The sequence below is a fragment of the Erythrolamprus reginae genome, chromosome Z (genome assembly GCF_031021105.1).
Source record: "Erythrolamprus reginae isolate rEryReg1 chromosome Z, rEryReg1.hap1, whole genome shotgun sequence".
Lineage (NCBI taxonomy): Eukaryota > Metazoa > Chordata > Lepidosauria > Squamata > Dipsadidae > Erythrolamprus > Erythrolamprus reginae.
In genome coordinates, this window is record NC_091963.1 from 120,895,408 (window position 1) to 120,908,966 (window position 13,559).

General features: G+C 37.6%; 2 protein-coding genes across 2 annotated transcripts; both read left to right on the forward strand.

The window, feature by feature from the left end:
• The first annotated feature begins 871 nt into the window (after positions 1–871).
• On the forward strand, positions 872–1,837 carry LOC139153891 (olfactory receptor 1f45-like). Its single transcript, XM_070728311.1, has one exon. It carries the CDS (start codon positions 872–874, stop codon positions 1,835–1,837), a length of 966 nt encoding a protein of 321 aa, XP_070584412.1.
• Positions 1,838–8,444: 6,607 nt separating this feature from the next.
• LOC139153892 (olfactory receptor 10A3-like) lies at positions 8,445–9,401 on the forward strand. The gene has a single exon (XM_070728313.1). It carries the CDS (start codon positions 8,445–8,447, stop codon positions 9,399–9,401), a length of 957 nt encoding a protein of 318 aa, XP_070584414.1.
• Positions 9,402–13,559: the final 4,158 nt, after the last annotated feature.

Sequence of the window (13,559 nt, forward strand, 5' to 3'; positions counted from 1 at the left end):
AAACACTGGCAAAATTTGACATTTCTTTGGCACATGCTATAACTCATTGTTATTATATATCTGAAAACATTATATATCTGACAACGCACCAGCAGACTCTCAAGAATCGTTACCTGAGAAAAGTTTAAGTTACTTTTCAAAGTAATAAGATGTGTACAAGACAGAAGTCTTAAGGGAAATTTATTAATGAAAAAAAATCCCTTTTGGATTTAGGGGACTGGTTGCATTTTATAATTTTACAGAAAACTAGAAGATTAATTTCAAATTCCCCAGCGAATTCATTTGACGTTCTAAGGATGCTTTTTAAAATAGTGGTTACCAAGTGCTATTTTTCAAATGCTGCCATTTAATGATATAGCACTAGTTAGGAGTTAGGATATCTGTGGAACTTACATTAATTCAAGGCAAGTAGGTTCTAATCTCAGACACTTCAAGACTTATTTTTTAATAATTAGAAGACATGAAATTAATTCATGTGTTTGTTAGTATCTTTTTTAACATCATCATTGTTGAAAACAAATGCAAAAACCTGAGTCTCTAAGGTTGCTATAATTTGTTGCAGTTGTTGATGGGACTTACATTAACATTCATTGTTGGTTTGTTTTTTGTAATTCTCAGTTTTCAGGCCTTTTTATATTCAGAAAAAAATATAGATGTACTCTGAAGTAGAAGAACCTTCTGAGGTTAATTATTGGAATAATACCACCAATTGCTAAGAATTTCAAAGCAATTCATTGTAGATGATATCTTTGATTTCACTCACATTTCAGGCTACTTTTGGAAGTGTGAATTAACGGATCCCGTGGAAATCTCTGACTCATGATTTTCTGATTGTACTATACTTTTGAATGTGATGCAGTCAACTAAACAAATGCTGGCTTCAGAGAAATGGAACCAATCGGACATTGTAGAATTCATCCTGTTGGGTTTGGGAAATTCTGTTCAGCTGCAATTTCTGCTTTTCTTGTTATTCCTGTTGATTTACCTTGTGACAATAACTGGAAACCTCCTCATTATTGTGCTAGTTGTGGCTGATCCATGTCTTCATACTCCTATGTACTTTTTTCTCGGAAATTTGTCCTGTCTGGAGACATGCTATACATCAAGTATATTGCCAAAAATGTTGACTAGTTTGCTAACAGGAAAGGCAACTATTACTGTGAGTCAATGTTTAGCGCAATGGTATTTCTTTGGCTCTTTCGCAACTATGGAAACATATCTTCTTGCAGCAATGTCTTATGACCGCTATTTGGCTATATGTAGACCTTTCCTTTATGGTTTGATTATGAGTAGGAAGCTATGTGTTTATCTTATAGCTGGGTCTTGGCTAAATGGATTAATAACTAATGGTATCACTTTGCTCCTCCTTGGTCAGTTATCCTTTTGTGGCCAAAAGGTCATTGACCATTACTTTTGTGACTTAACTCCACTAGAAAAACTATCGTGTACTGATACAAGTTTTCTTGAACTCATTGTCTCTATTCTTTCTTTCATTAATGCTGTCATTCCATTTATGCTGACATTCACATCTTACATATGTATCATCATTGCGATCATAAAAATCAAATCCAGCACTGGAAGACAGAAGGCTTTCTCAAACTGCTCATCTCATCTCATGGTGGTTTGTCTTTTTTTTGGCACCATTATCATTGTCTACATGTTTCCAGATACCCCTACTCTAAGACACCTCAATAAATTTTTCTCCATATTTTATACAATTTTGACTCCATTGGTCAATCCCATCATTTATACTTTAAGAAATAAAGATGTCCACAAAGCTTTAGGAACAGTTCAAAAGAAATTGAGAATTTTTGGACGAAATTATTTCTTTTGTTAATAGACACAACACCTGTAAAAGAGTTGTTAAATGAGAGACATACAGTTTTTGTAATTATTGCCATATAATTTTGTTTTTTTTCTATAGAACATAGGGGTGGGTTGGGAAGCAACATTATTGGAGTGGATGAATTAATTTTGCAAAATTAGTTTTGCAAGGTTTGAAGGGCCTTATAATATAACCATTAAGCTTAATACTGTAAGTTTGCCATAAGTACGAAGAACAGAGAGCAGAAAATTAGCTATTTGGGCTTACAGGTTCTGATTCCTTTTCTTTATCTGAATTCTTTCTTAAGGAAAATACATTAAATTTATTTCTGATTCTGTTGTGATATTTGTTTTTTGTAGGAAGAATTAGTCCAGAAAATAACAGTTAAAGTATTGCATATTTTATTGTATAAAAATATGAATACAATTATCCCTTTATTGTTGTTTTCAATTCCAACACATCTGATCTCTCTCTCCCTGTCTCTCTATGTCTATGTCTCTATCTCTGTCTCTGTCTCTCTGTCTCTCTCCTCCCCCCTCTCTGTCTAATGCAAACAGGAAGAATACCTAAATTAGTATTTAGTAAGATAGTTTCTCAAAGTCTGTAAATCTGGAAAAAAGAAATGAGGGACGTAGAACTGAAGAGGAGAAAATAAAATAGCAGCTGACTGTAGAATAGAGAAGCGCTTGCAATCTATAATCTGACTTCCTGATTTTTCTATTTCTTTAGCTATAAGTAATCAGTGGAATCGCATTGATGTTGTTATAAAATATCATTACTATTCAAAAATTACTTTGGGAAGCTGTAATTTTAGCAATAGCATTTAGACTTATATATCGCTTCATAGTGCTTTTACAGCCCTCTCTAAGTAGTTTACAGAATCAGTGTATTGTCTTCAACAATCTGGGTCCACATTTTACCCACCTTGGAAGGAAGGAAGTCAACCATGAGCGGGTGGTGAGGTATGAACTGCTGAACTACAGCTAACAGTTAGCTGAAGTAGTCTGCACTGCTGTACTCTAACCACTGTGTCATCCCGGCTTGTGTTGTTCTTGATCTTGAAATTAATATCCCGCTCTTATCTTTCAGTCATACTAGGTTTTTTCCCTGAACTATGGCAGATCATTGATGTGATCATACCTCACACAATTATACTTTTATGTAGTTATGCAGATGTATGTCTTAGATTGAATGTTCCCATCATGATTACTAGAGTTATTTACTGCAAAGACGTTACATTCTACTTCAGCCTAGCTTCCCTCTAGTTCAGTTCAGCCAGCCCTTAGGCATTTGTATATCCAAAGTAGCTCCCAACACTCTTTGAATGGGTTTACTGTTTTTTCCCCAATGTATCTATAATATGGGTTGCCTTAGAGTTTTCACTGAAAATATTTATATTGTTAAACATTTTAGTAATCTACTTTATGATTTGTTGTAAAGGAACTTCTAATATTATATAAGTCTACTGATAATTTGTAATAGAAATTTAAAATAAAATGGGAGTTAATAGAAATTTGAAATTTAAAATATATTTTAATAAACATAATAAAATATTCTGATAATAATGTTGTTTCTAATTTTTCTGTTAATGTATGCTTATTATGTTTTATTGTAATATCATTTATTAGATATTTTCTTAGCAGAATATATATTTTAGTTATCATTGATTGTATACATTTGGAAATTACTTTACTATATTGGTAATCCATATGTCTGGCAGAGTACATTTCACAAGGTGATAAGTGAGAATGGGGCATATTTACTTGTAGTGATAAGTCTACATATATCACCACTAGATTAGACATTGCTTACCTATGACCTCTACAAGCCAAACAACTTGAATGTATATATTCATTCATTAATTCATATTTTCATGTATTTTAATAAGAACAAATTTATTTTGAGCCATGTCGATTCAGTGGTTAGACTGCAATATTGCAGGCTATTCTGCTGACTGCTGGATACCTGCAATATGGCAGCTCAAATCGCACCAGGCTCAAGGCTGTCTCAGCCCTCCACCCTTCCAAGCTGGGTAAAATGAGGACCCAGATTGTTTGGGGCAAAATGCTGACTCTGTAAACTATTTAGAGAGGGTTGTAAAGCACTATAAAGTGGTATATCAGTCTAAGTTCTATTGCTATTAAGCTAGTGGATTTTAGTGGAAATTTAAAATGCAAAAATAAATGTCAATGATATACTTTAATAAATATAATAAAATTGTTCTGATAATAGTATTGTCTTCTGGCTGACAATTATAATTGATGCTTATTGTCTACCTGGTATAACATTGTTTATTTCATACTTTCTCAAAAGAATGATAAAGACTTTAATAGTAACTGCTTTTGAATGTTTAAGCGTACTTTATCATATTGGTAATTAATACTCACAGCAAAGGGCCGATCTTATGACAAGTTTGGTCCAATCAGTGCACATTTATACATTATTAGACCCATAGACTACATGTCATGTAGAGATAAGCCACAGATTATCAAAAGTCTTCTGTTATACTTAAGTAATTGTCTATATAGTGCCATTCATTTTGTTTTCAGGGAAGGAATGGAAGATACCCAGTGGTTGCCAGTGCTGGTTCAGATTGGTTTGACTGAACCGGTGGCAGAAATTTGTCCCAGCTCACTGAACCAGCAGCGATGGATAGCTGGCCATACCCCCAAACCAGTTCTTGTGTTGCCACTCCTCAAAAGAGGCTGTAACACAACCCTCTGTGCATGTATAAAGGCTTCTGTAATTTCCTCAATGTGATGTAGAGTTGTGTGCTTGCACAAACATGCACTTGCAATGCGATGCGAACCAAGAGGGAAGATAAGTGGAACCCATCCTTGAAAATAACAGAATAACAGAGTTGGGGCTTTGATTGTCTTCTAGTCCAGCCCCCTGCTCAGACATTTCAAACACTTGGTTGTCCAATCTCTTAAAAACTTCCAGTGTTGGATCACCCACAACTTCTGGAGACAAGTTGTTCCACTGATTAATTGTTCTATCAGGAATTTTTTTCTCAGTTCTAGGTTACTTATGTCCTTGCTTATTTTCCATCTGTTACTTCTTGTCCTATCTTTAGGTGCTTTAGAGAATAAATTGACTTTCTGCTTCTTTTTGGCAGTCATTTAGATATTGAAACACCACTGTCTCCCTTTGTTATGTATTGAGATTTGAATAGTGTGAGACTGGTTACTCCAAGGTCCGCTCTGAAAAGCAGGAAAACCAAGACTGTTGATTGGTTGAACCAACCAGCAGCCCTCTATTTAAAGAGAGAGCTTCCCAGCTGGTTGCTTTGCTGGATCTATGATTTCTGCAATAAAGTGCTGTTAGTTACTCCTTGTCTCCGAGTCTCTTCAGTAGCAGAACTTAACATTGGTGATGAAGGTGGGATATTGAAAGACCTTTTCATTTGGTGCTGAAGATCCAGCCTAGTACAAATTCAAATAACATAGCACACTATGTCAACCTTCCACCCACCAACTCTATTTGATCTGGCCAAAGAAAACTTGGGGTCCTACATGATTTGATTCAGATGCAAACAACTTACAAGGTCTAACCCACTTTCCCTAATAGGAAGTGAGCCTTGTTCCATTGCAGCCACGAGGTCTTTGACATAGATAGGAAGTACTGTTTCATTCCTGACAGGAGGTGCTGACTCATTCATGCCAGAAAATGAAGATAGCTCTGGTTGTACTGACCCTGACCCCTCATCACTTTCACTGTCACTCTCAGGTGCTAAGAATACAGGATGCCTGCCTCCACCCTCCACAGTCTCTGCATCCTCTGAGTCCATGATTATTTATGCAGGACACAAGCGAACCACTACAATCCTCCTCCTAACCCTATGCAGATTAGTCAATGCAATGCAATTATAATTTTCCAATTGCTACTTATAGTTGTAAAACCTGGATTGGGAAAAAGGCAGATAGGAGAAGGAAGGACACTTTTGAATTATGGTACTAGAGATAAGTATCTCATAGATTACAAAAACCACAAAGTCTTAGCTTTATCAAAAATATTACTTGAAGCTAGTGATTACTCGCCAAAACCCTCATACTTTAGCCATGTCATGAAAGTTGACTCATTCAAAAGATCAATCATGCTGGGAGTGATCAGCAGAAACAGAAGGGATTGTCCAATTACTCATTGGCTGAACACTATAAAGGATGATACCAGGATGAATATGACAGATTTGAAGGGGGTGCTGTGAGACAGAGAGATATGGAGTTTGTCCACAGAGTGGCTGAAGGTCGGACACAGCTGAATGGCCTACAATGATAGTATAATTTACCCTTATCATTAAATTCCCAAACAGATTTCTTCCAGAACTCAATACAAACAAATAAAGCTTTCATGAAATGCATAAAGTCAATCCAGGGCACATGAATTCAAAGCCTAGGAACACTTTTTTCCCCCTTTTGAGCTGATTTTATGAAAATATATAGGATCATCAATGGAATTAAAGAATGATCATTTCAATGTGAAAATGATTTAAGTGTAACGTGAGATCCAAAAGGGAAGTAAATCTTATGAAATTCAAACTGTATCTGCAAATACTACAGACCACTTGTGCATAACATTATACAATACAAAATACATTTATTGTAAACATTTTTGATTATTTTCCAAAATAATAAGCTCTAAGCAAAACAGAAATCCCATGGATAATTAATTAGCACAAGAAACATGTTTGGGTTTAAGGAAACTGTTATATTTAAAACTTCTTCTGTAAACCAGAAGATCAACACCCAGTCTCTCTCAGCACTTATTTAAATGCTTGGGAAAAGTTCCAGTGTGTATTGAATGCTGGGTTTTCTGCAATAGTTTAGAGATATAGCAATAATAAGGATTATGACTGCTATGATGTTAATATTCACTTGAGGTAGATAAGTTCCATCCTCAGACACTCGAGGACTATTTTTGAAATTAGAATGTGAAAATATCAAGTGGGCTTATATGATTCATTAAATAATCATATGATTTGTATTGTTTGGTTTATTGTTGTGCATGAATTCAGTCCATTTTCATTTATACTACCTTAATCTCCAAAAATGGAATGAATATATATGATAAAAAACAAGCTTTCCTGGATCCCTATATATATATATATATTGAGATGATATTGAAAACTGGTGTTTTATGTGAATTTAACGATATGGACAAATACTGTTTGCATAAAACCTATGGTTAGGCTAGTGCTTTTCATGTTGCACTAGATTCACTAAGAAGCTCAATTCAAAAGCTGTGTTATAGATCAAAGAGAGTGGGGGAGGGAGGGAGGGAGGGAGAGAGGGAGGAAGAGAGGAAGGAAGAAAGAAAGAAAGAAAGAAAGAAAAGAGAGAGAGAGAGAGAGAGAGAGAGAGAAAAGTATTGACAGAACCCTGTGCCCAAGACATTTAGGTCATTTAATCAACCATTGTGATATTTTATTAAAAATCTAGTAACATTTGAGTACATTTTTTTTAAAAAAATCCTTGTTACGTAATTGGAGCTAAAGTACTTTCTCCTGTTATCACCATTGTCACTATCCATTGCATATGAAGTTCTATTTTATCTTGGAAGAATTTGTGGATGTTATATCATCACAACTAACTCACTGTTAAAATATTTCTTGTAATGTTAATTTTTTTCAGGCCTTTTTAAGACTCACAGGAGAAAATGATGAATAAAGAATACCTTCTAAGGTCAGTCAGTTTTATGATTTCATTTATTACCTAATATTTAAAAAAGGTGGCTGAGAAGATATCATTATTCACTTAGGATGATATTCTGATTTAAATTGCAACCTACATTTTGAAGTAGAATTAACATTATAAATACCTAGCTAAAAAATTAAATTCATGATTTTCTGTTTATATTCCACTTCTGCATTAAATTGGGTAAACTGAAATAATGCTGGGTGTAAAGAAATAATGTAGTCTTTGCAGAATTCATCCTCTTAGGTTTGCGGAAATCTGCCGAACTGCAGCTTCTGAGTTTCTTCCTCTTCAAAGTGATTTGTCTTGTGACAATATTTGGGAATCTTCTAAACATTGTGCTAATTGTGACTAACTCGTGTCTTCATATCTTATTCTTTTCATGTAGAATTTATTCTCCTTAAGAATCCTACCAAAATGTTAGCTAATTTTTTGAATGTAGAATGTAGACAAAACTATTTTTGAGATTCAGTATCTAGTCCAATATTGTTTCCTTGGCACTTCTTTAGATATAGGAACATGGCTTTAAAAGAAAAAGATCCTAGTAGTATATAGAATTACTTATTTCATCTTGAGCAGCATTTATAAATCTATGGAGAAGATAGGAGATGTATTTGGGAGTGGAAAATAAATGGAAATGATTGTTCCTACAACATGTTCTGCATTATTTGCATATTCTGTCTCCTATTTTTCCAAAACAGATACGAGGGGACAGGGTAATTTTGTATCAGCAATATTTCAAGGTAGCTAAAGTCCTGCATGAAATAGGGATACATAAAAGCTAACAATCTTTACAAGATACTACTAAAATTTTATGAAACTAATAAGAAAATAACATTTATCATTTATGTTGTTATCTGCTTCTTGTTATATATTACAGATGTGTTTTATTGCTATACATAATAGATCTGATTGACATTTAATGCATGGAAAACATTTTGGATACAAAAAAAGAAAATCAGACAAGCATCACAGAATTTATCCTTCTGGGTTTTGGGAATCTCCAAGAACAGCAGCCTCTCCTTTTCTGCTTCTTCTTGATGATTTATCTGATAACAATAATTGGAAATATCCTCATCTTCCTGCTTGTTATGGCTGATCAGCTCCTTCATACTCCAATGTACTTTTTCCTGGCAAATTTATCTTTTCTGGATACCTGTTACAGCTCTACCTTGCTGCCAAAAATGTTGGCAAACTTTCTGAGTGCTGAGAAAACAATTACTGTGAATGGATGCCTAGCCCAATATCATTTATTTTGTCTTAGTGGAGCTACAGAAGCATACCTTTTGGCTGTAATGTCATATGATCGCTATTCAGCAATTTGTAGACCTCTGTTCTACCCTTATATTATGAATAAGAATTTTTGTTTACAACTTATTGCTGCAACTTGGATAAGTAGTATGATATTTAATGCTTTTCTTGTAGTTTTTGTGTCTCAGTTATCTTTTTGTGGACCAAATATTATAGACCATTATTTTTGTGATTTACATCCACTGATAAAAATGTCTTGTAGTGACACAGCTTTATTTGAACTCTTTACTTTTTGCATGACCATCATTTTCACAATTCCGCCATTTCTTTTGACCCTCACCTCTTACATTTGCATCATTGTCAGTATCATCAAAATAAATTCCACAATTGGAAGGCAAAAAGCTTTCTCAACCTGCTCCTCTCATCTCTTGGTAGTTTGCCTTTTCTATGGCACATCAGCCATTGTCTATACATTGCCAGATACTTCCTCCCTAAAACACCTCAACAAAATCATCTCTGTTTTTTATACTCTTGTAACTCCTTTGCTCAACCCACTTATCTATTCTTTAAGAAACAAAGACATCCACAAAGCCCTAGGACGACTTTTAAATAAAGTACTAATTTTGGCTTGAATCCCCAAAGTTGTAATTTATTTTCTGTTTGTTAGATAGACATATTTAAATATAAATGTAGTAGAACTCTGGTATTAATATTATCTCATTTGTTCAGCAACAGCACTTATATATAGTGCTTTATAGTCTAGATCCTTATTTTACCAGCCACAGAAGGATGGAAGGCTGAGTCAAGCTTGAGCCAGCAAGATTTGAACTCCTAGAGTGAGCAGCAAGTTAGCCCTGCAGTACTGCATTCTAACCACTGCACCACCATAGCTGCATTGCCTGAGGTTTCAAAGTGGTCATAATCCATACAAAGTTTAGCTGTTTTCCTTCATGCTTCTAAGCTTATTCTATCTTTGTTTGGTTAGATTTCAATAGTGTTCTTTTAAAGCATAGCACTTGCTTGAGGAGTGATTTATATAGAGTGATTGGTTGCTTAGCAACTATTTGATATTATATGGAGCTCCCCAAAATTACTACCTGATTTCAATGGCCCACTCATTGTTCAGGTGATTACATTTTGTGCAATTGGCAACTAGTTCACATTACATCCACTTGCAGCATACATATTATCAATGCTTTTAGCATTTTTTCCTAGTTCCCAACATTTACTTCTAGTTTTCAGGGTTAGGGGGGGAGGCCATTGCAGAAAATGGATTTATTGAACAATCACAGTATTCATTTAACAATCATAGCATTCACTTAATAATTGCATTGTTTACTGAAGAACCACTATAAAAAAGACATTAGGCATGGCTACCTGGTGAACCATTTAAGAACTGCCATGGTTTAGGATTACTATGTATTAGAAAATACACTTCTTTCTGTAATATCTTATCTTGAATATTTATGTGTGCTGTTTTAATATGTTTGACTTTCCCTGAATTTTTCATATAATTCTAAAAATAAATGATTCCTTAAAATTATCCTTAATAAAGCCTTGAAGGTTAAATTTACTATGATGCCAACTATTATCAATCTCTAATAAGCTATAAGTCTTGGAAAGATTTGAAAAAATTCTGTCAGCAATTTTTACTTTTTTATTTGTGTCAAAGCACCTTCAAATTATAACATTCAACACTGAGCGCAGGTAAAACATTAGGTTAAACAAATAGAATTGAACAGCCGGCTGATCTATCGCCTGGCCAAACGTGTCTGGGCCAGAAGAATGCGGCCCTGACACTTGCACCAGCTTTGCAATGGGTGAACTTGCATTGTGGAGTGAGATCACCCATTTCACCCTGCACCCGAGGCACTGGGCTTCTTGCCAGCTGGCAGTGGGCTGGGCGAGTCCTATAAATAGGGCTGTGCCTTGTGCCTTCTTCCTTTTGCTCCTGGCTTTCTGCAGAAGTGAACATGCATGTGTTTGTGACAAGGGAGTCCTCGTGGTGTGGGCCTATATCTAGGCCATGCACAGTTTGAGCTGGGGGGGGGGGGCAAAAGTGGTGCCATATTCTATAGCCTTTGTCCCAGCGATCACCTGGCCCCAGGGCGGGGGGAATAATAAGGGCCTGAAGGCCTTTTTGCCCATTGCCTTGGGCATGGGGAGAGTGTGGGAGCCTGGAGACCTCATCCCTATTTTTCTGTATATATTTGTATCATCTATTGGTTGGTTGGGCCTTGCTCCTTAGAGAGCAGTGGGGCCTAGTAGTTAGTTATAAACATAAATAAAAACATATAATAAAAGTATACATAAGTTGATTTACTTATCTTACTTTTAAGGTGGGGTGCATTTTGGTTTAGCATTATATTGGTTAGGTCCAGATTTCAAAACAAAACAAAACAACAACAAAAAACAAACAAAATACAGTAACACATAAAATAGAAAATGATACATTAAATTAAATTAAATAACTGAAAGTAAATAAAATACTTTAACAAAACATAAGTGAAGAAAGAGGGGGGGGGGTTGTGTGTGGCCTTGGCATAGTCCTGAGCTAACACCACTTCCTTGGTGTTTAGTAATACAATTCCAAAAGCAAACAGCAAGAAGGACATGGCTCCTAAGAAAAAAGTCCACTCGGGCAGTGGTCGAGCCTGCTACCCATCCAAGGAGGGTGGTTGTCCCTTTGGCTAGGGCTAGGCAGGCCGAGAGTGCCAGGCAGGCGGAGGGTGCCAGAATATAATGCCGGCCAAAAAGGATTGGCAGACATGAACCCAATATACCAGCATGTTCTTTATCCATGATTTTAGATCATTTCGATGTGATGGATGTGCGATGGCACTCGGTCTATGCGCAGGGGCCTGAACAATATTCGTCTGGCCCATCTTCAACAGCAGTAGGGCTTTCGGATAAACGCAGTCCCCGGCCAGGGCCCAGTACCATAAGTGCTGCTTCTACCAGGGCCATTGCATGGGAAATGTCACCTAATACATTGGGGAGTGTGCATCTCCCTACAAGTGAGTATTCTACACTTCACACTAGCTCACAATCACCAGTTTCTGTGTCCAGCCAGTCACGATGCCTGGGGGAGCAGGGTCACAGGATCTTCCCTCACAAGAGTCAGGGTCATCAGCCATGTGTACCCAGATTTGGGCAGCCACTGCCACAGCTAATTCAACAGCCTCAGGCATAGTGTCAGGGAGTCACGCTATCCTACCAGCTTTAGGAATAGCATCAGGGGGTCAGTCTATGACTGCAGGTATCACAGATCCCTTAGCAGCCATAAGGCCTGGGGCTATACCATGGGGCTTACCCACCACCCCATTGGGGTTTATCACCTTCAACCCTCCATTAAGCACAGGATATGGAGGGTTGAATATGTAGAGTTGTTTTCCCTCCTCAACAGGGAAGTACCGAAGAAGGATAAGGATGATGAGGTATGCACTGAGCACACCAAAAAAGTGAAGGTAGACAAATGTTTTAGATCCTGATTTTATGCCGATCTAAACTATTTATCGGTGGTTATTGAGAAGGAGCCGGCACGAGCCCCATCCATGATCAAGTTCATGGATAAGATAGCCTGGGCTCATTATGAGTTCAGAGGAAAAGCCTGGCTCCAATATGATGAGGCCTTTCACATGCAGGTAATGCTCGAAAGATCCCTTCCCTGGGATGTCACCATCCCTGATCTGTGGTTCCATGCTACACAACTCTCACAGGCTGCTGGTGGGGAGCACACATATAGTGGCCACTACATGCAGGCAAGAGCCTCTTCAACATCCACTCCCCATGCTGGAGTGGGGCAGGGGGTTTGATCGAGCCTTCCCTGAATTTAGCATGAAGGGAACTTGTTTCCATGTATTTTGTTTCCGCCACGCCTGCAGGAGTTGTGGGGACATGCATGCCATACACACGTGCTCCTGTGCTAAGGTGGCAAAAACTAACAAGGACAACTCTGCTTAACCAAAGCAACACCCTTTGCCTCAAGGAAAAGGGCCCCAATCCGATTAAACTGGACAGGTTGGAAGTCTTGCTTATGGACTACTGCCACCTTGAATGCGCGGCTGTGCTTCTTCGGGGTTTTAAGGAGGGCTCCTGGATCCCCTATTTGGGCCCCTGGAAAGCCTTCACCTCCAACAACCTGAAATCGGTCGTGGGACATGAAGACATAGTGAGGTGCAAGATTGAGAAGGAGGTGGAGGCTAGGATGTTGACCCTTTCTGTCACCACCTATTCCCACTCTCAGGATTTCCCACTTGGGTGTGGTCATATAATTCACCATTTGTCCTTCCCCTGGGTGAGTCAGTGAACGACTTCATCTCTGAGGCTGCCTGCTCGGTTCAGTACGCTTCTTTCGATTTGGCCATATCCATGGTCAGGGCATGCGGGATTGGGGCACCTATGGGCAAGTGCAACATTGAGTTGGCTTTCAGATTATTGCCCATCCACTCAGTTCGAGGGGGAATTCTATGTCGACCCGACATTGCCTATGGGCTGCTTCATGTCTTGCACACTTTTTGAGTGCTTTAGCTCCTTCCTTGAGTGGGCCCTCAGGAGGCAAATGGGTTCTAAGTCTGTCATTCACTACCTGGATGATTTCCTGGTGGTGAACCCTACCTGTTTGGGCCAGTGCCTCGCACTTATGTCGGCCTTTTGACATTTATGCGCTTATTTAGGGGTCCTTGTGGCCACTGAGAAGAGTGAGGGTCCATCCTCCAGGATTACTTTTCTAGCTATTGAACTCGATTCTACCAGCCAATCCTGCAGCCTGCCCAATGATAAATTGGCCA